The following is a 26,673-nucleotide window of genomic DNA, read 5'->3' as shown; positions in this document are numbered from 1 at the left end:
AACGTTTCCCATACGCTTGTAATTGTATTTGGCATTTATACTATGTTGTGTTTATTGCTCTGCTGTTACTTCTCAAATACAGATTAATGTCTTCACCTGCATTTCACTCAATATATGCCCGACGCTTACAACGTGCATGCTGTCAGTTACAAGAAATAATTACGGAATTCAACTTCCACGTTTGCAAGGAACAAATGGAAAGGGCGATCACTGTTCCTTTAGAATTTGAATATGAGTGTAGCTTATTGCACAACTATCTCATCAGGAAATAAATTATTAAGCAACTATAATGAGCAACGGTAATCACGATATAACGATATTTAGCAAAAACGGACGTTACGATTCTCATGATCCGTGAATCGTACGGTGCACCGTAGTATCGTCGAATCGCGGCGACCCTCGTAGAACGGGAGACATGGGCACGCCTAGGCGGCTTCGACGTACAACGCGAGCGCAATCGACACCTGCAGACGTGGAGGGGTCTGCAGGCCCCGCGGTGCGGGAGAGGCACCGTGACCACTTGGCACCAACGTCTGGTTCTATCGGCCATTTCGGTGTTTTGAGTCGATGGCGTGCCCTAGCCACGCGTTCGACAGTCACGCCGGGCCCTCTAAATAAGGCTCCAGCGTGGGAGTTTTTCAGATGCGGCTCTAGGGAGGCTGGGGCCTTTGCTCCGTCACGAGGCCGCCCTCCTCTTCGTGTCTTAGGGCGACCGTGGCGTCTACAGGAACCTTACCGTCCGGCGGGGCCACCGGCACAGCCCTGGGCCAACGTGGCCCCGAAGTGTTGATGGCACCGAGTGTAACGAGCTTGCCCGTCGCCGCGGCGATGCCGACGGGCTCGCTGCCGTGTCCACGCAGGGCTGTGGGCGGCGCGACAACTGGAAGATGCCGAGGCCTCTGATCAAGGCGGACATTTTTTCGCGGCACTGCATTTGACAAATCATTTCTAGTTTGTATTCGTCGGGGCCCGTCTCCTGCCGTTACTGTCATTTCCTTTTGTTCAGCCGAATTTCAGCCTTGAGGTTTCACGAAGAGGAAGGGCCGCGGCCGCCGTCGTCGTCGTCATCGTCGAGGGGTCGGGGGGGACGGGGTGATGGGGAAGAGGTCCCCAGGAGGGACGGGGCTAGGGGGTGTCGGGCAGCGGGGAGCGGCGAGGCCTCAGGCTGCCGAAGAGCGACTGCACGCCCTTGCGCACGCTGCAGCCAACGCGGCGCGCCACAGAGTCGGCCGGCTGCGATGGCCCTCGCGGCTTCAGCGCCCCGGGGCGCGCATCCAGGCACTTCTGGTAGCGCAGCTGGAGATGCACACACACACACGCATGCCACATGCACAGGCGCACGCACACACACACACGGATGTGTAAAACAACACACCGGTGAATACGAACTGCCAGTGAACTGCGGTAGCCAACTCTCAACCACAATTGATGGCTGCCAGACTCGTTAATACTCTTCAACAAAATTTGAAAGTCTTTATGCAATAGTATTGTTTATATGTCCATCGGTAATTTGGATTGCTTAAATTCTCGTAGAGAAGAGCGAATAAGAGCTATATTTTAGCATAAGGATTAATTAATCTTGGCGATTGAACCTTCTGAAAACCGGCCAAATTGATCCGAAGGTTGCTCAAAACCTGGGAGACAAACCAGAGCACAAAAATAATGATTTGTAAACATGCCGAAGTGATTTTGCCCTGACAGCTGCCTGCCAGCTGCCTGCCAGCTTGCATACTCCACGTTAAACACTTCTGAACACAAACGAATACTGCAAAGCTGCTAAATCGTAGAGCGAGTATTTGCAATGCCCTCCAGATTTTTGGATTAATGTTAAATATCCGAAAATCAGGCTCTGGTACAAAATCCTCGATGGTGATGATGATGTTTCTATTGTCGTTCCAGATTTACCTGAAACTGTCCCTGAAAATCAAGTGTGCAAAGTTTTTTCAGCGGCCAGGTGGTGGCGTCGTGGTAACATTCGTACCTCATGGCGAGAAGGGCCTGGGGTTCGATTCCTGACTCAGGTGCCTTTCTGTGTGGGGTTTGTATGTTCTCCCCCTGTTCAGCATGAGTTTCCTCTGGGGTCTCCGGTTTGATACAATCCAACTGGTATTGGCCAAAAATTCCAACTCTTAATTTTTTGTTCCTTAAAATACTCAATTGTGATTACACACAGCAACATCATCTCGACTACGTAAACTTTTATTGAGACTCATTGAGGCTTTCCTGGATAATCGAGCGCAATCGTTTTTTTGACTTGCTGTACACAAGAACAAAGGCCCGCTGCAGAACGTTGAAAGCGCAATAGTATTTCATGGGTGCGCGGCGCGGCCTATGGCAGGCGCGGAGGGACGACGTACCACGCAGGCCGCCTGCACGGCCTCGGAGAGGCCCGCACAGTTGGGCTCGCACCAGAACGCGTGGCACTCGAAGCGGTGTGGCGTCGCCGCCATGATGAACGCGAAGGAGCGAGCGTCGCGGCCCACACCCAGGAACGAGAGGAAGCGCACACGGCACTCAAACACCACCTCATCTCCCTGCTCACCGCCCTCCTCCTCCTCCTCCTCCTCATCACCTCCCTCCTCCTCGTCACCACTTTCTATGCTACGCGACTCCTGCAAACAACACGAGCATTCAGACCGATTGATATCATGACACTCAAAGTGATTGCCTGTGATTTCCGAATGCGCAATGAGGCACTGGTGCTCATAACCTGTTTACAGCCGTGCAGAGCCACATTCTGTTGTGTAGATGTCAGCGAGACGAATGAAACCCACGATACAAACGGCTGTTATCCTCTAGCCATACCCCGAGACCTGTGTGTCCTGGACAAATTAAGCCGCACCTTTTCCTTGCAGATGGCCACAGTGGCCGGGGCCACGTTGATCACGACGGGCTCCCAGTCTTCCTTCACGGACTTGGCCATGAGCGCATCGATGGAATCGTTGAGCACCTCCATGCCTGGGACGACGCGCAAGTCAAGAGACACGCAGACGCACGCGCCGCCGCCACACGACACGAAACCCCCCCCCCCCCCCCCCACTCCCATTTCGTTGGAAAACTTACACCACGTGGGCCAGGTGCAGCCCAGAGGAGGCCCACGACTTTACTTTTTTCTAATTTTTATTATCATTTCATGTATTTACCCAGGAATGCCTCACCGAGTCTCAAGACTCTTTTTTCCTGCCAAGTTTTCTTAGTAGAGGATGATGTTGTTGCGGTGAGTAATCCCAATAAATTTTCAAGTAATTCTCAGCATTAGGAAATCGAACTAAGGCGCTTCTTTCTGTGAGCGACGAGTGTTACCACTGCGCCGCAGCAACCATGCCGGCCGCATGAAGCGAGGTTGTTAAAAAGGGGGTTTGATAAATGATTGTCCTACAGACCACAACCTTGGATAGCGATCCATGTCTGTGGTCGGATTGGAAATTGTTCTCCCAGGTGCCCACTGGGGAGATCAGATTTCTCCAGATTTAAGCGGCTGAATTTTATACAAAAGAAAATGGAGCAAGAGCCATTCCCAGTGGCAGAGTGCCACGAGCGTGTACTCGAGCCACTTCTCCAGGCACCGTCGCAGCAGCGACGGCATTTGCAAACGGAATAACGGCACCACTATTAAAAAAGCAAACATTTCAGATTGCAATTTTCTTAAAGCTTCGCATAACGGGCGCCATAGAACAAAACATAGCAAAACGTCGCCGGTGCAGAACGCAGCTCAGCAGTGCGGCAACCGTTATCTCACGGTGGAGCGCCGCACTCTGCGGTAGTCGTGTTCGTTATGCTCGTGCCGAGGGGTATGTCGCACCGTCGCTTGCGGCGTCACCGCCGGCAAAAGGACACGAGTGAGAGAGCCGTGTGAATCGGTGGAGGCTGCCGGGCGTGAAGGCTTACCCATGAAGCTCGGTGGCTTACCCGCAGGCCTGTCCACCGCCATGGAGCCCACGTACAGCACGTGGAACTTCTGCACCGACTCCATCTTGGCCGTGGGAAACTCCACTGCTGAGAGACAGCGACCAACTCAACCAGGAATTCAGGACCCAATTTAATCAGGGACCCGACTCAATCGGGGACTCCGTGAGGCTGTAGTAAGAGGGTGAGTGAGGCTGTGTGACGCTGTGCGAGGCCGTGACCCCCGTACCTTGCAAAGGGGCTTCATGAAGCTGCTGCCCGAGCTCGGCGGCACAGCTGCTGGCGCAGGACTTGGCGCTTCTCCTCTCCGCCATGATCTGCGTTCACGCGTGCGGCACCGCGGGAACGTGAGAACCTCGCGACGCCTACACAGAGGTCCCCAACCCTCAACGTCACCCCCATCCCTCACCCGCCCCCCCATCCCTCCCTCCGCGTACCCGGGCACAGATCTCGTGGAGGCTGGTGGCGATGGCCTTGGCGGGCGTGTCGCAGCGGAACACGTGGCACTTGAGCACGCGGGTGAGCTTGTCGCGCGCCACGTACGCAAAGTCCCTGCGGGGACACGCGGAGAGAGACGCGGGCGGCGCTCGGCATCGCCGCTCACTCGCTCAGGCCGCGCCTGCCCCCCTTCCTCCCAAACTTTCCTGGCCCCCCCCGCCACCCCAATCCCCACCCCACCCATCCCCCCCGGCCCCCCTCAAACGCTGTTTTGCCTCTAACACCAGTGGGCAGTGAGTCACTCACTCACTGGCTGCGAGTCCATTGCCGATCGCTCTTCTATACCATTGGAACCTCAATTGCCAGTAGCAAAATATGATAGTTGATTTTTTACCCTTTTATCTGGCAACAAAACTGACACCCTTAAAAAAAATTCAGTTTTGTTGCCAGATAAAAGGGTAAAAAAACAATTATCGCTCTTCTATAGTTACTACCACTGCTGTTCCCATGAACTTCAGTTATTGATTCCTCCACCCATGTTGAGGACTCTGTCCACCAGACACCACTACACTGCAGGTCACAATAACACACTCACCGACTCACACTCACCCAACTCATTCACTCACTCTAAAACTATAAACTCTTTTTTTTATTTTACCAGGTAAGGCCCACTGAGCTATATAGATATTTTTCAGACGCGACCTGGCCCCAAATGATAGCTCAAGTGGCTTATCATGTGGAAATTTTTAGGAGCCAAATACTCTTTACGTGTGTTTCTAAATGTGTATGTGCAGTCGTCAGGGTCGGGATCGAACCCACGACCTATTTTCCAGGCGAGGTAGTTAACATCTGGCCACAGTCTTACCTGTTCTCTATTAAAAGTGTAATTGTGCTCTTTCTTGCTTGCCACTTGGCAAATTTGGCCGCTTAGGCCCAGACGCTCGATCACACACCGACCACACGGCGCTCCTTTGACCCGCCCCCCTCTGTGCTCACATCGCTGGTCTCAGGATTGCGAGCCGTTACATTCGCTCATTTGGGTGGCAGGTTGGTAGTGGCGCAGCGGTAGCACCGCGCCACGCAGAAAGAAGAGCCTGGGTTTCTATCGCGACTCAGGCGCCGTTCTGCGTGGGGTTTGTCAATCTCCAAATGACGGGCCACTTTGTTGAGCAATCACTTGTGACCAGGTCGCTTCTGACAAACAAGTGAATACTTGCAGTGGGCTTTTGCTTGGTAGAATGTGGATGGTTGAGTGTTGTATTCGTTTGTGTTTGGGTGATTTGTTTACCTCTCTTGTACTTTGCACTGCCGTCGTGTTTTTGTATTGCTTGTTGTGAAATAGAGCTTTACAGCCCATCGGATTCCACCAGTATACATACATATTCTCATTCTGGTGTGCTTGTTCTCATCCGCCTGTTCTGCGTGAGCTTCTTCCGAGTTGTCTGATTTCCTCCCATAGCTAAAAAGTACTAAAAACTACACTCACACAATAGAACTGGTCTTGCCAAACATCCCAATGCTGAAAAACTACCCGCAAGGCACTCAATTCGGACCACACGCAGCAGCAACATTGCCCTATACTGCAACAAAAACTGGCAATACCCTCCTGAAAAATTGTCTTGAGACTCGATGAGGCTTTACTGGGTAAATAAGCACAATAATAATCACAAATGAGAGACAATCCACTGGAAGTGACCTACAAAGCAGAAAACTGCAATCATCATTGTATTTATAATTAATTTACCCAGCAAAGCCAAACTGAGCCCAGAAACTCTGTTTCAGGAGCATCCTGCTACATAGGAATGCTCGGCTTACATCAATAACATTGTTCGTGTTAAGCTATGGGAGAAAACTAGAGAACCCAGAGGTATCCATACAGAACAGGGGGAGAACATATAAGCTCCACATGGAGGGGGGTCTGAGTTGGGAATCGGGTCCTCCGTGTCCTCGTGCAGCTCTAACTCTGCCTGCGACTGTGCCGGCGAGCGTGTCTGCTGCGCAAGTCTGCTGGGCAAGTCTGCTGGGCATGCCATCGCCGCGTCTGTGTTTGCTGCGTAGTGATTGCATGTGCAGCGATCGCTGCGAGTGTGGTCGCTGCGAGTGTGGTCGCTGCGAGTGTGGTCGCTGCGTGGGTGCTGATGCTTTTACCTCTCCCTGGGCGTCCACGCGAGGCAGCGGGGAAACGGAGAAAGTGAGAGGAGGCGAGAAGACACAAAACACGGTTAGAAAGCCACAAGCGCACGAACACATAACAAACCGGGGCGTTCCCGGGCGAGACGCAAGTGAGTACCCGCTCCCCGAGCGACAAAGGAGACCGTGCATCCGCGTAACGTTCATGCCACTGTCCAGCTCCAGGCTGACGACCCACGTAGCTCCAGCCGGGCCACGGGAAGTCGACCGGGTAGGCATACTAGGCGAGGCGCAGGGTTGTAGGTCTCTGTGATGCTCGACTAGGCCAAAAAAGTTTAATTCCTCTACGCACTCCATACATCGTGTGAGTGTTCGCTTGTGGGAGGTGTTAAGCCGACGCTGGCACTGCTCTGGGTGGGAGGTGGTGGTCATTGAAAATGACCAATGTTGCCCAGGGTGAGCTGCCTGGGGGTGTAGGGGGTGGCCGTGCGTAGCCTTCGGAGACGTGCCCACCTGCCATTGTCGCGCCCGACGCCCCACACGCGGATGTTGATGATCGGCTGGGAGTGCAGCACGCCCTGGTCCATGGGGTCGACGAGCGTCAGCAGATCCTTCTCCAGCAGCAGGAACATGTCCTTCCCCTGGCGAGCGGCACACGGACAGAGGCTCGTGGCTCAGGCTCGCGGCTCAGGCTCCCGAGTACAGGGCACAAAATAGGCGGGCAAGGTGGAGGTGGGGATGGGGGGGCGGCTGTGAGTTTGGGTGACCGACCTCTCCCCAGATGCCGGCCGTGTCTCGGATGTCGCTCTTGCGGTAGGACAGCTGGCGGATGCAGTTGTTGACGGCGATGCTGCTGCGGCCAGGAGCCAAGTCCTCCTCGCTCATTTCCACCCAGCCCAGCGATCGCACGGCGAAGCACTGCAGCAACACACCACAGCCTCCGCATCGTCACCACGGTGTGGAAATTATCATCACGGTTCTAGATTTGAAGCTTTCGTGACTGCAAGGATTCATACTCTTAGGTTTTTTCGGTAAAGTCACGTAGGTAAAATTTTTAATTAATAAAAGTAATAATAGAAATAAAATAATAAATCACGACGTTTCGAAGGCAACACAAGTCTCTGTCATCAGGTGGGACCGTCACAGCCAGATTTACTGTATAAAGTGAGGGAAATAAATAAATACAACTTGAGACTGTAAATCTAGCTGTGATGTCCCACCTGATGACGGAGACTTGTATTGCCTCCGAAACGTCGTGATTTTTTATTTATTTTATTTCTAATATTACTTTTATTAATTTGAATTTTATTTTTTTACCTACGTGACTTTACCGAAAAAACCTAAGAGTATGATCATCACGGTGTCGCCACGGGTGTGACGACATCACTGTGGTAGTCACGGCGTCACCATGGTCATCACGGAATTGCCGTGCTCGTTACAGCATCGCCACCGAGCTCGGCGTAGAAAAACGATGGGAGGGATCCACTGTGAAGAATGGTCGTGCATGCCCGGAACTGTACGGTCAGCGTCGAGGGCAGAGGTGACCGAGGAACAGGACCTCACCTTGGCCTCGGGGTTACAGGGAAGATCACAGCCCATGCAGTCCCCCTCCTCCTCATCCATGTCCCCTCTGCACGGGCATACAGAGGTGAGTTACATTCGGGGTTGTTCAATGATAACCGTTAATCCGGTGACTGTTATCGGAATAGGTCATTGGTTCTGAAAGTCGGGAACCGCTGATCCGTTCCAGAGGAATCCGAGTAACAAATGCACCGATTGGCTCGCAATAAAACCTGCAAACGGCACGGCGGCCCACGTCACCACGCGGTTCAGGTGTTCTCATATCTCGGTTTAAAGTTAAAGGTGCAGTCCTGCACTCGCTTGCTAATTCTAGAGGGAGCCCGAGAGGGTATGTTGTTTACTCTTCCACGCTAACCAGACATCCTGGAAGAGGTGGTCGTACCCACACTTTACCCCACCACACACGACCATTTGCACCGCTGGGTGGACAGAGGCGTTGGAGATTTAATAAACTTGCCCCATTGTTTCAACTACTGCGCCGGGAGGAGACGGAATTGAACTGGCGACCTCTGGATTACAAGTCCAACATGCTGACCACTTCATCACCGTGGCAGTTGCCTTCAATTCTCAGTTAAAAGGTAAATAGGCCATGTTCATTGCTCTAGACATTTCTACACGTGCAGCGAACCGGTGTCAACCCGATTTAAAAACGGTTACCGGTTAAACAAAAATAACAAACGGACACCAAACCCAGGAACACCCCGCCGTCAATCGGGGGCGCTCACCCGAGTTTAAGGGAGGCATAGCGCAGGGTGGCACCCTCGAACTCCTTGAGGCTCGGGTCGGGGTGCGTGCTCTCAGCGTGCAGATCCTGCACATGCACTCACACAAAGACCACCATGAGTGGGAATCGAACCCGGGTCGCCAGGTTCGTAGGGCAGCGCGCTAACCGCCACGCTGCCGCTCACCACACGCGTACACAATCAATCACACGCACAAAAATCCCGAGTGTAGCCATAACAGAGTGTAGGAGCAAGTGCTGTTAGCGAGCACCTACGAAGGCCGGCACGGCACACGAGGTGGTGGGTGTCCAACAACACGTCCAGCCACCTTTGTCTCCCCAGTGGCGATGTTTACACACCGCACCTGGTACGGTACTCAGATAATCGTCACTCTTGTTCAGGAGGGTCCTTCCAAGTTTTTTACAGCAGGGGTCGACGTTGCTGCTGTGTGTGTGTCATCCCAATTGAGTAATTTACAGGTAATCGTTTAGCATTGGGATGTTGGGCCGATACCACTTACATCGAGGAAACTGGCGGAACCCGGAGGAAGCCCATGCAGAACAGAGGGAAAAAATACAAACTCCACACAATACAAACCCATGACTATCTTGCTGTGACGCGCGACTGGTACCAGTGTGGCACCACGCTGCTGCCCCAAAGGGGGACGCTGGTGCGAGGGGGACACTCACCAAGTTGTCCGGCACCGTGGCCGGCGGGAAGGTGGCGCTGGGCGGGGAGGGCGGCTCCCACTGCGTGGTGCCCGTGGGGATGTGCCAGTAGTAGATCCCCGACGTGTCGCGGATCTTCTTCCAGCCGGGTGGCAGCGCGGGATCGGCCTCGTCATGCGAGCAGTCATCCCACAACTCGTCTGGGGTGATGGAGGGGCGAGTGCAGAGACACGGCGCCACCGGCACTCAGCGGCACAGCAACATCGGGCACCAACAATAACGTTGAGTTGCGGCACTGTCAATCCGTCACCAGGGAGAGAGAGAGAGTGCGACGAAGGCGAGTGGGGTGTTGGGTTTTCCCACAGGGGCGGCGCGAGGGATTCATGGGACAGGGAGGACGACGAGGACGACTCCCGGCTTTGACCTTTGTGGGCAGCTCCCCAGCCTCAATGTGACCATCACAGCCGGCTACACTGCCGTACACAACTAGACTGCCGTACACAGCTAGACTACCTTACACAGCTAAACTGCCTTACACAACTATACTGCTTTACACAACTATACTGCCTTACACACAGCTAGACTGACTCACACACAGCCAGACTGACTCACTCACAGCTAGACTGCCTTACACAGCTAGACTGCCTTACACAACTATACTGCCTTACACACAGCTAGACTGACTCACACACAGCTAGACTGACTCACACACAGCTAGACTGCCTTACACAGCTAGACTGCCTTACACAGCTAGACTGCCTTACACAACTATACTGCCTTACACACAGCTAGACTGACTCACACACAGCTAGACTGACTCACACACAGCTAGACTGACTCACACACAGCTAGACTGACTCACTCACAGCTAGACTGACTCACACAGCTAGACTGACTCACACACAGCTAGACTGACTCACACACAGCTAGACTGACTCACTCACAGCTAGACTGACTCACACACAGCTAGACTGACTCACTCACAGCTAGACTGACTCACACATAGCCAGACCGACTCACTCACAGCCAGACTGACTCACTCACAGCTAGACTGACTCACACACAGCTAGACTGACTCACACACAGCTAGACTGACTCACACACAGCTAGACTGACTCACACACAGCTAGACTAACACACAGCTAGACTGACTCACACACAGCTTGACTGACTCACTCACAGCTAGACTGAATCACTCACAGCTAGACTGACTCACACACAGCTAGACTGACCCACTCACAGCTAGACTGACTCACTCACAGCTAGACTGACTCACTCACAGCTAGACTGACTCACACACAACTAGACTGACTCACACACAGCTAGACTGACTCACACACAGCTAGACTGACTCACACACAGCTAGACTGACTCACTCACAACTAGACTGACTCACAGCTAGACTGACTCACAGCTAGACTGACTCACTCACAGCTAGACTGACTCACTCACAACTAGACTGACTCACACACAACTAGACTGACTCACACACAGCTAGACTGACACACAACTAGACTGACTCACTCACAGCTAGACTGACTCACACACAGCTAGACTGACTCACACACAGCTAGACTGACTCACACACAGCTAGACTGACTCACACACAGCTAGACTGACTCACACACAGCTAGACTGACTCACTCACAGCTAGACTGACTCACATACAGCTAGACTGACTCACACACAGCTAGACTGACTCACACACAACTAGACTGACTCACACACAGCTAGACTGACTCACACACAGCTAGACCGACTCACACACAGCTAGACTGACTCACACACAGCTAGACTGACTCACTCACAGCTAGACTGACTCACATACAGCTAGACTGACTCACACACAGCTAGACTGACTCACACACAACTAGACTGACTCACACACAACTAGACTGACTCACACACAGCTAGACTGACTCACACACAGCTAGACTGACTCACACACAGCTAGACTGACTCACACACAGCTAGACTGACTCACTCACAGCTAGACTGACTCACACACAGCTAGACTGACTCACACACAGCTAGACTGACTCACACACAGCTAGACTGACTCACACACAGCTAGACTGACTCACACACAGCTAGACTGACTCACACACAGCTAGACTGACTCACTCACAGCTAGACTGACTCACTCACAGCTAGACTGACTCACTCACAGCTAGACTGACTCACACACAACTAGACTGACTCACACACAGCTAGACTGACTCACACACAGCTAGACTGACTCACTCACAACTAGACTGACTCACAGCTAGACTGACTCACTCACAGCTAGACTGACTCACTCACAACTAGACTGACTCACACACAACTAGACTGACTCACACACAGCTAGACTGACACACAACTAGACTGACTCACTCACAGCTAGACTGACTCACACACAGCTAGACTGACTCACACACAGCTAGACTGACTCACACACAGCTAGACTGACTCACACACAGCTAGACTGACTCACTCACAGCTAGACTGACTCACATACAGCTAGACTGACTCACACACAGCTAGACTGACTCACACACAGCTAGACTGACTCACAACTAGACTGACTCACACACAGCTAGACTGACTCACACACAGCTAGACTGACTCACACACAGCTAGACTGACTCACTCACAGCTAGACTGACTCACACACAGCTAGACTGACTCACACACAGCTAGACTGACTCACACACAGCTAGACTGACTCACACACAGCTAGACTGACTCACACACAGCTAGACTGACTCACACACAGCTAGACTGACTCACTCACAGCTAGACTGACTCACACACAGCTAGACTGACTCACACACAGCTAGACTGACTCACACACAGCTAGACTGACTCACTCACAGCTAGACTCACACACAGCTAGACTGACTCACACACAGCTAGACTGACTCACACACAGCTAGACTGACTCACAACTAGACTGACTCACACACAGCTAGACTGACTCACTCACAACTAGACTCACACACAGCTAGACTGACTCACTCACAGATAGACTGACTCACACACAGCTAGACTGACTCACTCACAGCTAGACTCACACACAGCTAGACTGACTCACACACAGCTAGACTGACTCACAACTAGACTGAATCACTCACAGCTAGACTGACTCACACACAGCTAGACTGACTCACACACAGCTAGACTGACTCACACACAGCTAGACTGACTCACACACGGCTAGACTGACTCACACATGGCTAGACTGACTCACACACGGCTAGACTGACTCACACACAGCTAGACTGCCTCACACACAGCTAGACTGACTCACTCACAACTAGACTGACTCACACACAGCTAGAATGACTCACACACAGCTAGACTGACTCACTCACAGCTAGACTGACTCACACACAACTAGACTGACTCACACACAGCTAGACTGACTCACTCACAGCTAGACTGACTCACACACAGCTAGACTGACTCACGCACAGCTAGACTGACTCACACACAGCTAGACTGACTCACTCACAGCTAGACTGACTCACTCACAGCTAGACTGCCTCACTCACAGCTAGACTGACTCAGTCACAACTAGACTGACTAACTCACAACTAGACTGACTCACACACAGCTAGACTGACTCACTCACAGCCAGACTGAGTCACTCACAGCCAGACTGCCTCACACACAGCTAGACTGACTCACACACAACTAGACCGACTCACACACGGCGAGACTGACTCACTCACAGCTAGACTGACTCACACACAGCTAGACTGACTCACACACAGCTAGACTGACTCACTCACAGCTAGACTGACTCACTCACAGCTAGACTGACTCACACACAGCTAGACTGACTCACACACAGCTAGACTGACTCACACACAGCTAGACTGACTCACACACAGCTAGACTGACTCACACACAGCTCGACTGACTCACACACAGCTAGACTGACTCACACGCAGCTAGACTGACTCACACGCAGCTAGACTGCCTTACACAACTATACTGCCTTACACACAGCTAGACTGACTCACACACAGCCAGACTGACTCACTCACAGCTAGACTAACTCACTCACAGCTAGACTGACTCACACACAGCTAGACTGACTCACACACAACTATACTGCCTTACACACAGCTAGACTGACTCACACACAGCCAGACTGACTCACACACAACTATACTGCCTCACACACAGCTAGACTGACTCACACACAGCTAGATTGACTCACACACAGCTAGACTGACTCACACACAGCTAGACTGACTCACTCACAGCTAGACTGACTCACACATAGCTAGACTGACTCACACACAGCTAGACTGACTCACACACATCTAGACTGAATCAGTCACATCTAGACTGACTCACTCACAGCTAGCCTGACTCACTCACAGCTAGACTGACTCACACATGGCTAGACTGACTCACACACGGCTAAACTGACTCAAACACAGCTAGACTGCCTCACACACAGCTAGACTGACTCACTCACAACTAGACTGACTCACTCACAGCTAGAATGACTCATACACAGCTAGACTGACTCACTCACAGCTAGACTGACTCACACACAGCTAGACTGACTCACACACAGCTAGACTGACTCACACACAGCTAGACTGACTCACACACAGCTAGACTGACTCACACACAGCTAGACTGACTCACTCACAACTAGACTGCCTCACTCACAGCTTGACTGCCTCACACACAACTAGCCTGACTCACACACAGCTAGACTGACTCACACACAGCCAGACTGACTCACTCACAGCTAGACTGACTCACACACAGCTAGACTCACTCACACACAGCTAGACTGACTCACATACAGCTAGACTGACTCACACACAACTAGACCAACTCACAGCTAGACTGACTCACACACAGCCAGACTGACTCACTCACAGCTAGACTGACTCACACACAGCCAGACTGACTCACTCACAGCTAGACTGACTCACACACAGCTGGACTGACTCACACACAGCTAGACTGACTCACTCACAACTAGACTGACTCACAGCTAGACTGACTCACACACAGCTACTGACTCACACACAGCTAGACTGACTCACTCACAGCTAGACTCACACACAACTAGACTGACTCACTCACAGCTAGACTGACTCACACACAGCTAGACTGACTTACTCACAGCTAGACTCACACACAGCTAGACTGACTCACTCACAGCTAGACTGACTCACTCACAGCTAGACTCACACACAACTAGACTGACTCACACACAGCTAGACTGACTCACTCACAGCTAGACTGACTCACTCACAGCTAGACTCACACACAGCTAGACTGACTCACACACAGCTAGACTGACTCACTCACAGCTAGACTCACACACAACTAGACTGACTCACACACAACTAGACTGACTCACACACAGCTAGACTGACTCACACACAGCTAGACTGACTCACACACAGCTAGACTGACTCACTCACAGCTAGACTGACTCACACACAGCTAGACTGACTCACACACAGCTAGAATGACTCACTCACAACTAGACTGACTCACACACAGCTAGACTGACTCACTCACAGCTAGACTGACTCACACACAGCTAGACTGACTCACAACTAGACTGACTCACAGCTAGACTGACTCACAGCTAGACTGACTCACACACAGCTAGACTGACTCACTCACAGCTAGACTGACTCACACACAGCTAGACTGACTCACTCACAGCTAGACTGACTCACACACAACTAGACTGACTCACTCACAGCTAGACTCACACACAGCTAGACTGACTCACACACAGCTAGACTGACTCACACACAGCTAGACTGACTCACAACTAGACTGACTCACACACAGCTAGACTGACTCACTCACAACTAGACTCACACACAGCTAGACTGACTCACTCACAGATAGACTGACTCACACACAGCTAGACTGACTCACTCACAGCTAGACTCACACACAGCTAGACTGACTCACACACAGCTAGACTGACTCACAACTAGACTGAATCACTCACAGCTAGACTGACTCACACACAGCTAGACTGACTCACACACAGCTAGACTGACTCACACACAGCTAGACTGACTCACACACGGCTAGACTGACTCACACATGGCTAGACTGACTCACACACGGCTAGACTGACTCACACACAGCTAGACTGCCTCACACACAGCTAGACTGACTCACTCACAACTAGACTGACTCACACACAGCTAGAATGACTCACACACAGCTAGACTGACTCACTCACAGCTAGACTGACTCACACACAACTAGACTGACTCACACACAGCTAGACTGACTCACTCACAGCTAGACTGACTCACACACAGCTAGACTGACTCACGCACAGCTAGACTGACTCACACACAGCTAGACTGACTCACTCACAGCTAGACTGCCTCACTCACAGCTAGACTGACTCAGTCACAACTAGACTGACTAACTCACAACTAGACTGACTCACACACAGCTAGACTGACTCACTCACAGCCAGACTGAGTCACTCACAGCCAGACTGCCTCACACACAGCTAGACTGACTCACACACAACTAGACCGACTCACACACGGCGAGACTGACTCACTCACAGCTAGACTGACTCACACACAGCTAGACTGACTCACACACAGCTAGACTGACTCACTCACAGCTAGACTGACTCACTCACAGCTAGACTGACTCACACACAGCTAGACTGACTCACACACAGCTAGACTGACTCACACACAGCTAGACTGACTCACACACAGCTCGACTGACTCACACACAGCTAGACTGACTCACACGCAGCTAGACTGACTCACACGCAGCTAGACTGCCTTACACAACTATACTGCCTTACACACAGCTAGACTGACTCACACACAGCCAGACTGACTCACTCACAGCTAGACTAACTCACTCACAGCTAGACTGACTCACACACAGCTAGACTGACTCACACACAACTATACTGCCTTACACACAGCTAGACTGACTCACACACAGCCAGACTGACTCACACACAACTATACTGCCTCACACACAGCTAGACTGACTCACACACAGCTAGATTGACTCACACACAGCTAGACTGACTCACACACAGCTAGACTGACTCACTCACAGCTAGACTGACTCACACATAGCTAGACTGACTCACACACAGCTAGACTGACTCACACACATCTAGACTGAATCAGTCACATCTAGACTGACTCATTCACAGCTAGCCTGACTCACTCACAGCTAGACTGACTCACACATGGCTAGACTGACTCACACACGGCTAAACTGACTCAAACACAGCTAGACTGCCTCACACACAGCTAGACTGACTCACTCACAACTAGACTGACTCACTCACAGCTAGAATGACTCATACACAGCTAGACTGACTCACTCACAGCTAGACTGACTCACACACAGCTAGACTGACTCACACACAGCTAGACTGACTCACACACAGCTAGACTGACTCACACACAGCTAGACTGACTCACACACAGCTAGACTGACTCACTCACAACTAGACTGCCTCACTCACAGCTTGACTGCCTCACACACAACTAGCCTGACTCACACACAGCTAGACTGACTCACACACAGCCAGACTGACTCACTCACAGCTAGACTGACTCACACACAGCTAGACTCACTCACACACAGCTAGACTGACTCACATACAGCTAGACTGACTCACACACAACTAGACCAACTCACAGCTAGACTGACTCACACACAGCCAGACTGACTCACTCACAGCTAGACTGACTCACACACAGCCAGACTGACTCACTCACAGCTAGACTGACTCACACACAGCTGGACTGACTCACACACAGCTAGACTGACTCACTCACAACTAGACTGACTCACAGCTAGACTGACTCACACACAGCTAGACTGACTCACACACAGCTAGACTGACTCACTCACAGCTAGACTCACACACAACTAGACTGACTCACTCACAGCTAGACTGACTCACACACAGCTAGACTGACTTACTCACAGCTAGACTCACACACAGCTAGACTGACTCACTCACAGCTAGACTGACTCACTCACAGCTAGACTCACACACAACTAGACTGACTCACACACAGCTAGACTGACTCACTCACAGCTAGACTGACTCACTCACAGCTAGACTCACACACAGCTAGACTGACTCACACACAGCTAGACTGACTCACTCACAGCTAGACTCACACACAACTAGACTGACTCACACACAACTAGACTGACTCACACACAGCTAGACTGACTCACACACAGCTAGACTGACTCACACACAGCTAGACTGACTCACTCACAGCTAGACTGACTCACACACAGCTAGACTGACTCACACACAGCTAGAATGACTCACTCACAACTAGACTGACTCACACACAGCTAGACTGACTCACTCACAGCTAGACTGACTCACACACAGCTAGACTGACTCACAACTAGACTGACTCACAGCTAGACTGACTCACAGCTAGACTGACTCACACACAGCTAGACTGACTCACTCACAGCTAGACTGACTCACACACAGCTAGACTGACTCACAACTAGACTGACTCACAGCTAGACTGACTCACAGCTAGACTGACTCACACACAGCTAGACTGACTCACACACAGCTAGACTGACTCACTCACAACTAGACTGACTCACAGCTAGACTGACTCACAGCTAGACTGACTCACACACAGCTAGACTGACTCACACACAGCTAGACTGACTCACACACAGCTAGACTGACTCACACACAACTAGACTGACTCACACACAGCTAGACCGGGTGCATGAGCGTGCGCGTGAATAAGCACGAGAGTGGATCGCTCCATCGCCCCCCCCCACCAGCACCACCACCACCACCGATTCGCACGATTGTTGGCTACGGTACGGTGCGAAAGAAGTTCAACGCACGCACGTCTCCACACATCCAAGCGGGGGCCGCCTACCTCCATAGTTGACGAGCACGATGGCCAGCGTGTAGTCCTTGCTCAGCATGACGCACGCCCAGGCACACGAGGGGCGCGGTCACCGCCCTCCCCACGAGGTTATTTATTTACCAAGGCACAGACGCACACGCGGACTAACAGACGAACCCCCAGGGCCACCGCTGCCTCCGCAGACTGTGGGGGGGGGGGCTCTGGATGACACCAGGCGACGGTCAAGACACAAATCCCCCCCACCCGCTGCCTGCACTTGCCGTGCCGCACAGAACAGAACAGGAGGCGACCCCGTTCCCTGCTCCGGGAAGGATCGGCCGAAGGGTTCCGGCAGGTGGAGCCACGCGGCTCCCGAGGATGGGTGGTGGGTGGATGGATGCGTGGTGGTGGATGCGTGGTGGTGGGTAGGTGGGTGCGTTGGGTGGTGGCTGGTGGGTGCGTGGGTGGGTGTGTGTTGGGTGGGTGTGTGTTGGGTGGGTGGGTGTTCGGTGGGTGGGTTGATGCGTGGGTGGGTGCGTGGGTGGGTGGATGCGTGGGTGGGTGGATGGGTGGGTGCGTGGGTGGGTGGTGAGTGGGTGGGTGGCTGTTGGGTGGTGGGGGTGTGATGGGTGGGTGGGTGGCTGTTGGTGGGTGGGTGGCTGTTGGGTGGGGTGGTTGTGGTGGCTGTTGGGTGGGTGGTGGTTGGTGGCTGGTGTCTGGTGGTTGGTGGCTGGTGGGTGGGTGGCTGGTGGGTGGCTGTTGGGTGGGTGGCTGTTGGTGGGTGGGTGGGTGGCTGGTGGGTGGGTGGGTGGGTGGCTGGTGGGTGGGTGGGTGGGTGGCTGGTGGGTGGTGGGTGGGTGGGTGGCTGGTGGGTGGGTGGGTGGGTGGCTGGTGGGTGGGGGGTGGCTGGTGGGGTGGTGGGTGGGTGGCTGGTGGGTGGGTGGCTGGTGGGTGGTGGGTGGGTGGCTGGTGGGTGGGTGGGTGGGTGGCTGGTGGGTGGGTGGGTGGCTGGTGGGTGGGTGGTGGCTGGTGGTGGGTGGGTGGTGGCTGGTGGGTGGTGGGTGGGCTGGTGGGGTGGGTGGGTGGGTGGTGGCTGGTGGGTGGGTGGGTGGGTGGTGGCTGGTGGGTGGTGGGTGGTGGGTGGGTGGTGGTGGGTGGTGGCTGGTGGGTGGGTGGGTGGGTGGTGGCTGGTGGGTGGGTGGGTGGGTGGTGGCTGGTGGGTGGGTGGGTGGGTGGTGGCTGGTGGGTGGGTGGGTGGTGGCTGGTGGTGGGTGGGTGGGTGGTGGCTGGTGGGTGGGTGGGTGGGTGGTGGCTGGTGGGTGGGTGGGTGGGTGGTGGCTGGTGGGTGGGTGGGTGGTGGCTGGTGGGTGGGTGGGTGGGTGGTGGCTGGTGGGTGGGTGGGTGGGTGGTGGCTGGTGGGTGGGTGGGTGGGTGGTGGCTGGTGGGTGGGTGGGTGGTGGCTGGTGGTGGGTGGGTGGGCGGTGGCTGGTGGGTGGGTGGGTGGGTGGTGGCTGGTGGGTGGGTGGGTGGTGGGTGGTGGGTGGTGGCTGGTGGGTGGGTGGGTGGGTGGTGGCTGGTGGGTGGGTGGGTGGTGGCTGGTGGGTGGGTGGGTGGTGGCTGGTGGGTGGGTGGGTGGGAGGGAGCGGGAGCCCCTTCCCCTGCCACCACGGGTCGGGTGGCCAGCGATCTGCGCCGACCGTGGCACGGCACGCGCCGCTCTGACGTGATCGCTCCCCCCCCCCCCTAGCAACAGCGTCGTCAAGGGCACCGGGGGGGGGGGGGGTACCAGATCACGGCGGCACGCAGGCGCGCGCGCGCACAAAGACAAAAGATCCCCCACCCACCCCTCCCCTGTGTAGCCTCAGCAGACTGTTGGGGCAAGTGCTGTTCGCGAGCACCCTATGAAGGACGGCCACGGCGCACGATAGGGGGTGGGTGGACAGCACCACGCCCGACCGCCTTTGTCTCCCCAGTGGCGATGTTTACACGCCGCAACCACGTACTCTACTTGGGGCTGAGTCGACCTAGGGGAGGCCCAGGACCGGTTCAGATAATCGTCACTGGTGTTGGCCGTGAGTGGGAATCGAACCCGGGTGCACACACGCGCACATTTACACTCACGTCATCACGCACAAAGACAAACATTCCCTGCATAGCCATTAACAGGCTGTTGGTGCCTTTAGTGAGCGCCTATGAAGGCTGGCAAAGCACATAAGGGGGTGGGTGGCCAGCACCACGTCCGACCGCCTTTGTCTCCCCAGTGCTGACGTTTACACACCGCGCCAAGTACTCATCTAAGGCAACATATGACGAGTTCAAATATCGCCACTGCTATCGGTCATGAACACACAAATACGACAAAAGCAGCCATTCACCACGAAGCGGCAGTGCACCTCGCCTGGCACAGGCCATGTGAAGTGTCAAAGGCCTGTTGACGGGTCACAGGAGAGACCCAGGTGCCATGGGTTGACTAATTGAGATGACTGGTAGAGGCACCACCTGTGCTCCCTACTCGGCAAATTTGTTGCATTTTTACCGCCCAGTGCTCCGCTCTGTTGTTGCCTCCGGCAGAATGCCTCCTCCATCGAGACCGATCTTGACACTGCTGGTACCAGTCATTGGCAAGTCCACTCAGCTCCACATCCTCCTGTGCCACATCAGCCCATCTCTTCTCTTGCCCGTGCCGTGCCTGTTTATCCCCCTCTATCAGGTCAACAGAAGCTGCTTGGGCATATGGTGGCTGGGCATGTGGGCTACAAGACTCAACCAATGCAGCTTCACCTGCAGTAAGAGCTCACTGATGAGACAGGATCTGTGTGCTCCTCACACAATCCAGCCTAGTTAACGCCGGAATAGATCAGAGGCAGGCCAGCCTAAATGTATCAAACCAGTGCAGATGTTTCTTAAGAGAGATCCGCACCTCCAATTAGCACGGTTGGCTACGTACGGTGCAAAATAAGTTCAACATACATACAACTTTTGCAAGCACACACAAGAGAGTGCATCACTGTGGCCGAGAAGACCTGGAGTTACAAGTTGTAACTTTGACGACCAAGGTCACTCTTGCAAATGAGCCTCGTCCCTATCTTAAGTTTTTACACCTGCCCCGAACCACCTCTGATTTCGGGGGTTTACAAGCACAACCCCCTTCTGTCAATCTCCTGCTGGATGAGGGCCTTCGCAAGCCACGTAGGTGGTGCAGGTTGCATAGGCATTGGAGGACGGAACAGTACAACAATGGATGTTACCCTCAGCGTAGCCCCGTAGCAGCCTACGGAACCTGCTTTAAGCACTGTGGGCAACCATGCAGGCACTATCCAGGCTCAAGCCTGCTTAGATTCGGAAATCTGACAAGATTGGGTACATTCTAGATTCGAAGTTTTCGTGACTGCAGGGATCCATACTCCTTGTTTTTTTCGGTAAAGCCACGTAGATAGAACAAATAATAAAAAAAATAATATCACGACGTTTCGACCGCAACACAAGCTCTACTGCTATATGTTTCACCTGATGACGATTGATTGTGTTGCGATCGAAACGTCGTGATATTGTTATTATTTTTATTATTTGTTCCATCTACGTGGACTTTACCGAAAGACCCAAAGAATACACTGTGTTCTAACATTTTCTCCATTTGCCTCTTTAACTTTTACCAAATTGTAAAGTCAATTGTAAAGTCACGTAGGTAAAAAATAAAATACATTATAAAATGAAAACTAAATTAAATCACGACGTTTCAGAAGCAACACAAGCATCCGTCATATTTTTGCTGGAGCGGTCACACCTGAAGACGGATGCTTGTGTTGCTTCAGAAACGTCGTGATTTAATTTAGTTGTTTAAATTTTTTTAATTTATTTTATTTTTTACTTACGTGACTTTACCGAAAAAAACAAGAAGTATTGGGTGCATTCCAGGTGAATTGGTCACATGCACGTTCTGTGCAATGAATCTATGAAGCAAAGAACGAATGACAGATGGAGGTAACGAGCACGGGGGGGGTTGTTTTTACCGGCGTCATCGGGGGAGCTCCACACGGCGCTGCCCTGGGACAGCGTCGTCCAGCTCGAGTCCTCGTCGCTGCCGCCCGTGTTGCGCATCCCGTAGAAGCTGCGCAGACCCTGCGCCCCGTCTTGCAGTGCGTCAGCGTCTTCCGCGTCTCCACGGCCGTTCACCTCCTCCTCCTCCTGACCGCCTGCGCTGCCCTTGCCCTGGTCCACCACTCTCTCCGGACTCCCGCCATCGCGACGTGCTCCTACGTCCTCATCTTGCCCCGCACCGTCGCTCCCCATGTGAGGATTATTCGCCTCCCCGCTAACATCCTCCCCGCTCTCCCTGCCGGCATCCATCATCACCTCTGCTTCTATGTCAACCTTGGTCTCGCTCTCCACCCTGGCACCATCGCTCCCGTTTCGGCTGTGGGCGTCACTGGTTCCATCACCGAGCACCTCAGATTTCCTCTCCAAGGCCCTGGCGGGGCCACGGATCTGCACGTCGGCACCGGCGCGGGGGCACTTGTTGCCGGCACTCTCGGCTGGCTCGGCACGGGTTTTGCCGTTGCCGCGGCGGTGCCGGATGCGGGGCCGCGTGGTCCCGGGGTTGTGGTTGGGGTCGTCTTCGTCTCCGCCCTCTCGGCTGTCCTCCCCGTCACATCCCTCGTGCCGGTCCCGGTCTCCGTCTCCGCCGCCACCGCAACCGTCCGGCGCTCCACTCTGCCTCAGCTCCGAGTGCCCTGTGCTTTCGTGAGGCCTCACGGCCGTCATCAAGGGCTGATGGCCGTTGAGCGGAGCCCTAGAGGAGGCCGCTGGACTGCGGGGGGCGAGGTCTGCGGGAGGCCCCTGCTTTCGCAGGAGCTCGGCGGTGAGCAACTCGTTGTGCGAGACGCGCAGGTTGAGGAACGTCGGCGGCAGGGCCGGCGCATTGCGGTTCACCGTGTCCTGCGGGACGGCCTGCAGGGGCGAGTGGGCCGTCATGTTTCACGTCGGGGGCCGTCCCCCGCCTGGCAACAAAAACACACGCACACGTAAAGCACACGCACAGACGTCATTCGCGGACGATGGCAGATGCAAGTGGCACGTGTTTAAAACTCAGTTTCACAGCGCCTGTGCTGCTGACCTCAATTCTTGGTGAAAACCTCACAAAATCATGACGCAACGGTGGCGGCCACAATGCCTTGCACAGGGCGCGCAGGCGACAGCCATGGCAGCAGCAGCAGCTTCCACACAGCCAACGTGAGCGCAGCTCACTCGCGCGCTGGCTTTGTAGCGTGGATTAGAATCATGACACACAAGCAACAAAGTACGCATGGAATTATTTATTTCAATAAAAAAATATATTCTGTCTGCTTCAAGTGACCTCTGCAGCCATTTATTATTATTATTGTTACGCTTGTTGATCCGGGAAGGCCTCAGCGAGTCCCAAGAATGTTTTTCAGGAAGGTCCTACTTCGTGGTCGATCGTGACGATTGCTGTGCGTTTCCCAAGTGAGTAATATGCGAGTATTTTTTGCCAATTTGGATCGTGATGCCAGTACACATTGGCCTGCTCTTTTTTAAATGACACCATGGGATGTTTAACATCCACTGTGAAGCAGACGGTGCGTAGTATTTAATAATAATACACCATCAGCATTAACCAGGTCGGCCCGCTGGGTTCGAACCGCAAACCTCTCCAACAAGCGGGAAACTGGCTTCAGGGGGCTGTGCAGGCCGGGGTACGGACACAGACAGAGACACTGCTGCTGAGGAAGTACAACTGGCCGCACGTATGAGTGTGCTCCACCACAAGCGATGTGACACCGAGGGCGGGAGCCCTGAACCGAGCCCACAGCTCCCGCTCAATCCCACGGGCGATGGCCAGACAGGCATGGGGTCATTCAGGTATGGGACCAGTCATATATGGGATCAGTCCAAAATGGGATCAGTAATGTATGGGACAGCCAGGTATGCGGTCAGTCATATATGGGATCAGTCCAAAATGGGATCAGTAAGGTATGGGACAGCCAGGTATAGGGTCAATCATACGCTTTGGTTCTTTAGGTAAGGTCACGCAGGTATAAAATAAATTTATCACAAATCTAGATCAAACTTCAAATCTAGATTATAGGTTCGATCGTTTGATATGGGGTCAGTTAGGTATGGGGCTAATCAGGTATGGAGTCAGTAAGGCATGCAGAGAGTCAGTCAGTCAGGCATAGTCAGTCAAGGAGTACCTCACTCTGGCATCGTCACTCAGTGAGGCATAGAGTCAGTGACAGATAGAGTCATATTCAGGGATAGAGTCATATTCAGGGATAGAGCCAGTCAGCCAAGGAGTCAGTGATTTGCAGCTCCGCTCCCAGCGTGCCAGAGCTGCCGGGGCTGACGAAGCCGGCGCCGGGCTCCATTCGCTGCCTTCTCGCTCCGCCGGTACAGCAGCAGCAGCAGCCACAACAACAGCAGCAGCAGCAGCGGCCACAACAACAACAGCAGCAGCAACAACAGCAGCAGCGACAGGAGGAGCGATTGAGGTCACCGCCGAGCAGTGGAGGGAGGAGGTCACGGCTCCCAACACGAGCAGCCACGCACGGACAACCCCGCACCCACACGCGGCGCGTGCGTGCACTGCGTAATGCCTGTCCCGGCATCACGCACGGCGTGTTTCTCGCCTCGGACACCACCGTACACACTTTGCTCAACACACAGGCGGCAGTGCAGTGTACGCCGTCTTGCACGCAGTAAACGTCTCGCACGCACCCAGCACACACACACGACACACGATCAGTCCACTCGTCCTGCACGCACAGTACACACGCAGTGCACTTGCACTGGACACTACGCGGAGTAGACTTGCATGGGAAACACAGTGCATATGAGATGCACACACAGTACACTCATCTTGCACACAGTACACTGGACACGCGCGGTAAACGCGATCTGCACGCGTGCAGCGTGTGTACTGCACACGCAGTGCACGAGGCTTGCACATTGCACCTCAGCAACGTACGTGCACGCAGAACAAGTGGCCTGCACGAGTACACGTAGTTCAGAGTGCACAGTACACGTGTAACACACAGTACACGTGTAACACACAGTACACGTGACACACACACACAGTACACGTGTAACACACAGTACACGTGACACACATACACAGTACACGTGTAACACAGTACACGTGTGACACACTGCCCACACAGTATACGTGTGACACACACACTATCCACACAGTGCACATGTGACACCCACACAGCACACGTGACACACACACACAGTACACGTGTGACACACTGCTCACACAGTACACATGTGACACACACAGTACACGTGTGACAAACACACAGTACACGTGTGACACACACACTATCCACACAGTACACGTGTGACAAACACACAGTACACGTGTGACACACACAGTACACGTGTGACAAACACACAGTACACGTGTGACACACACAGTATACGTGTGACACACTGCTCACACAGTACACATGTGACACACACAGTACACGTGTGACAAACACACAGTACACGTGTGACACACACACTATCCACACAGTACACGTGTGACAAACACACAGTACACGTGTGACACACACACAGTACACGTGTGACACTCACACAGTACACACACAGTACACGTGTGACACACACACAGTACACGTGTGACACACTGCCCACATAGTACACGTGACACACACACAGTACACGTGTGACACTCACACAGTACACGTGTGACACACACAGTACACACAGTACACGTGTGAAACACACAGTACACGTGTGACACACTGCCCACACAGTACACACACAGTACACGTGTGACACACACTGCCCACACACAGTACACGTGTGACACACACACAGTACACGTGTGACACACACACAGTACACACACAGTACACGTGACACACACAGTACACGTGTGACACACACACACAGTACACGTGTGACACACACAGTACACACACAGTACACGTGTGACACACACACAGTACACGTGTGACACACACACAGTACACGTGTGACACACACTCACACACACCTCAGGGACCTCTGTCCGCGAGCGCCATGGGAACCGAGGCGCGCGGCTCCGAGCAGCAGCAACGGGCGGAGCCGCACGAGCAAAGACGTGGGCGGGGGCTCGAGGGGGAGGGCGGGGCCTCTGTACCGGAAGAGGCGGAGCCTCTCTACCGGAAGAGGCGGGGCCTCTCTACCGAAAGAGGCGGGGCCTCTCTACCGAAAAAGGCGGGCCTCTCTACCGGAAGAGGCGGGGCCTCTCTACCGGAAAAGGCGGGGCCTCTTTACCGGAAGAGGCGGGGCCTCTGCCCGGAAGCGTCTCGACTCGAGAGGGGGGTG

At 53.6% G+C, this 26,673-nt stretch overlaps 1 protein-coding gene across 1 annotated transcript; it reads right to left on the bottom strand.

Annotated features, from left to right (window-relative positions):
* On the bottom strand, positions 1 to 26,481 carry APBB1 (amyloid beta precursor protein binding family B member 1). The gene is made up of 13 exons (XM_061563812.1): positions 26,360 to 26,481; positions 22,350 to 23,336; positions 9,467 to 9,645; positions 8,781 to 8,866; positions 8,038 to 8,104; positions 7,246 to 7,392; positions 6,988 to 7,115; positions 4,344 to 4,458; positions 4,136 to 4,223; positions 3,910 to 3,993; positions 2,843 to 2,958; positions 2,358 to 2,612; positions 1 to 1,296 (listed from the first exon to the last, which is right to left on the bottom strand). Exons 2-13 carry the CDS (start codon positions 23,308 to 23,310, stop codon positions 1,126 to 1,128), a joined length of 2,397 nt encoding a protein of 798 aa, XP_061419796.1. The 5' UTR covers positions 23,311 to 23,336; positions 26,360 to 26,481; the 3' UTR covers positions 1 to 1,125.
* Between the last annotated feature and the right edge of the window lie 192 nt (positions 26,482 to 26,673).

The sequence above is a fragment of the Lethenteron reissneri genome, chromosome 32 (genome assembly GCF_015708825.2).
Source record: "Lethenteron reissneri isolate LAM-NWPU_2019-01 chromosome 32, ASM1570882v1, whole genome shotgun sequence".
NCBI classification, from domain to species: domain Eukaryota; kingdom Metazoa; phylum Chordata; class Hyperoartia; order Petromyzontiformes; family Petromyzontidae; genus Lethenteron; species Lethenteron reissneri.
This window is presented reverse-complemented; position numbering and strand designations above follow the sequence as displayed.

Excerpts from the sequence above, each read along its gene's own strand:
- APBB1 (XM_061563812.1), bottom strand. The coding sequence starts at position 23,310 with ATGACGGCCCACTCGCCCCTGCAGGCCGTCCCGCAGGACACGGTGAAC. Across the intron at positions 4,224-4,343 it reads TCCACGAGATCTGTGCCCGG|ATCATGGCGGAGAGGAGAAG; the intron begins GTACGCGGAGGG and ends GCGTGAACGCAG. Across the intron at positions 3,994-4,135 it reads TCATGAAGCCCCTTTGCAAG|TGGAGTTTCCCACGGCCAAG; the intron begins GTACGGGGGTCA and ends GTCTCTCAGCAG.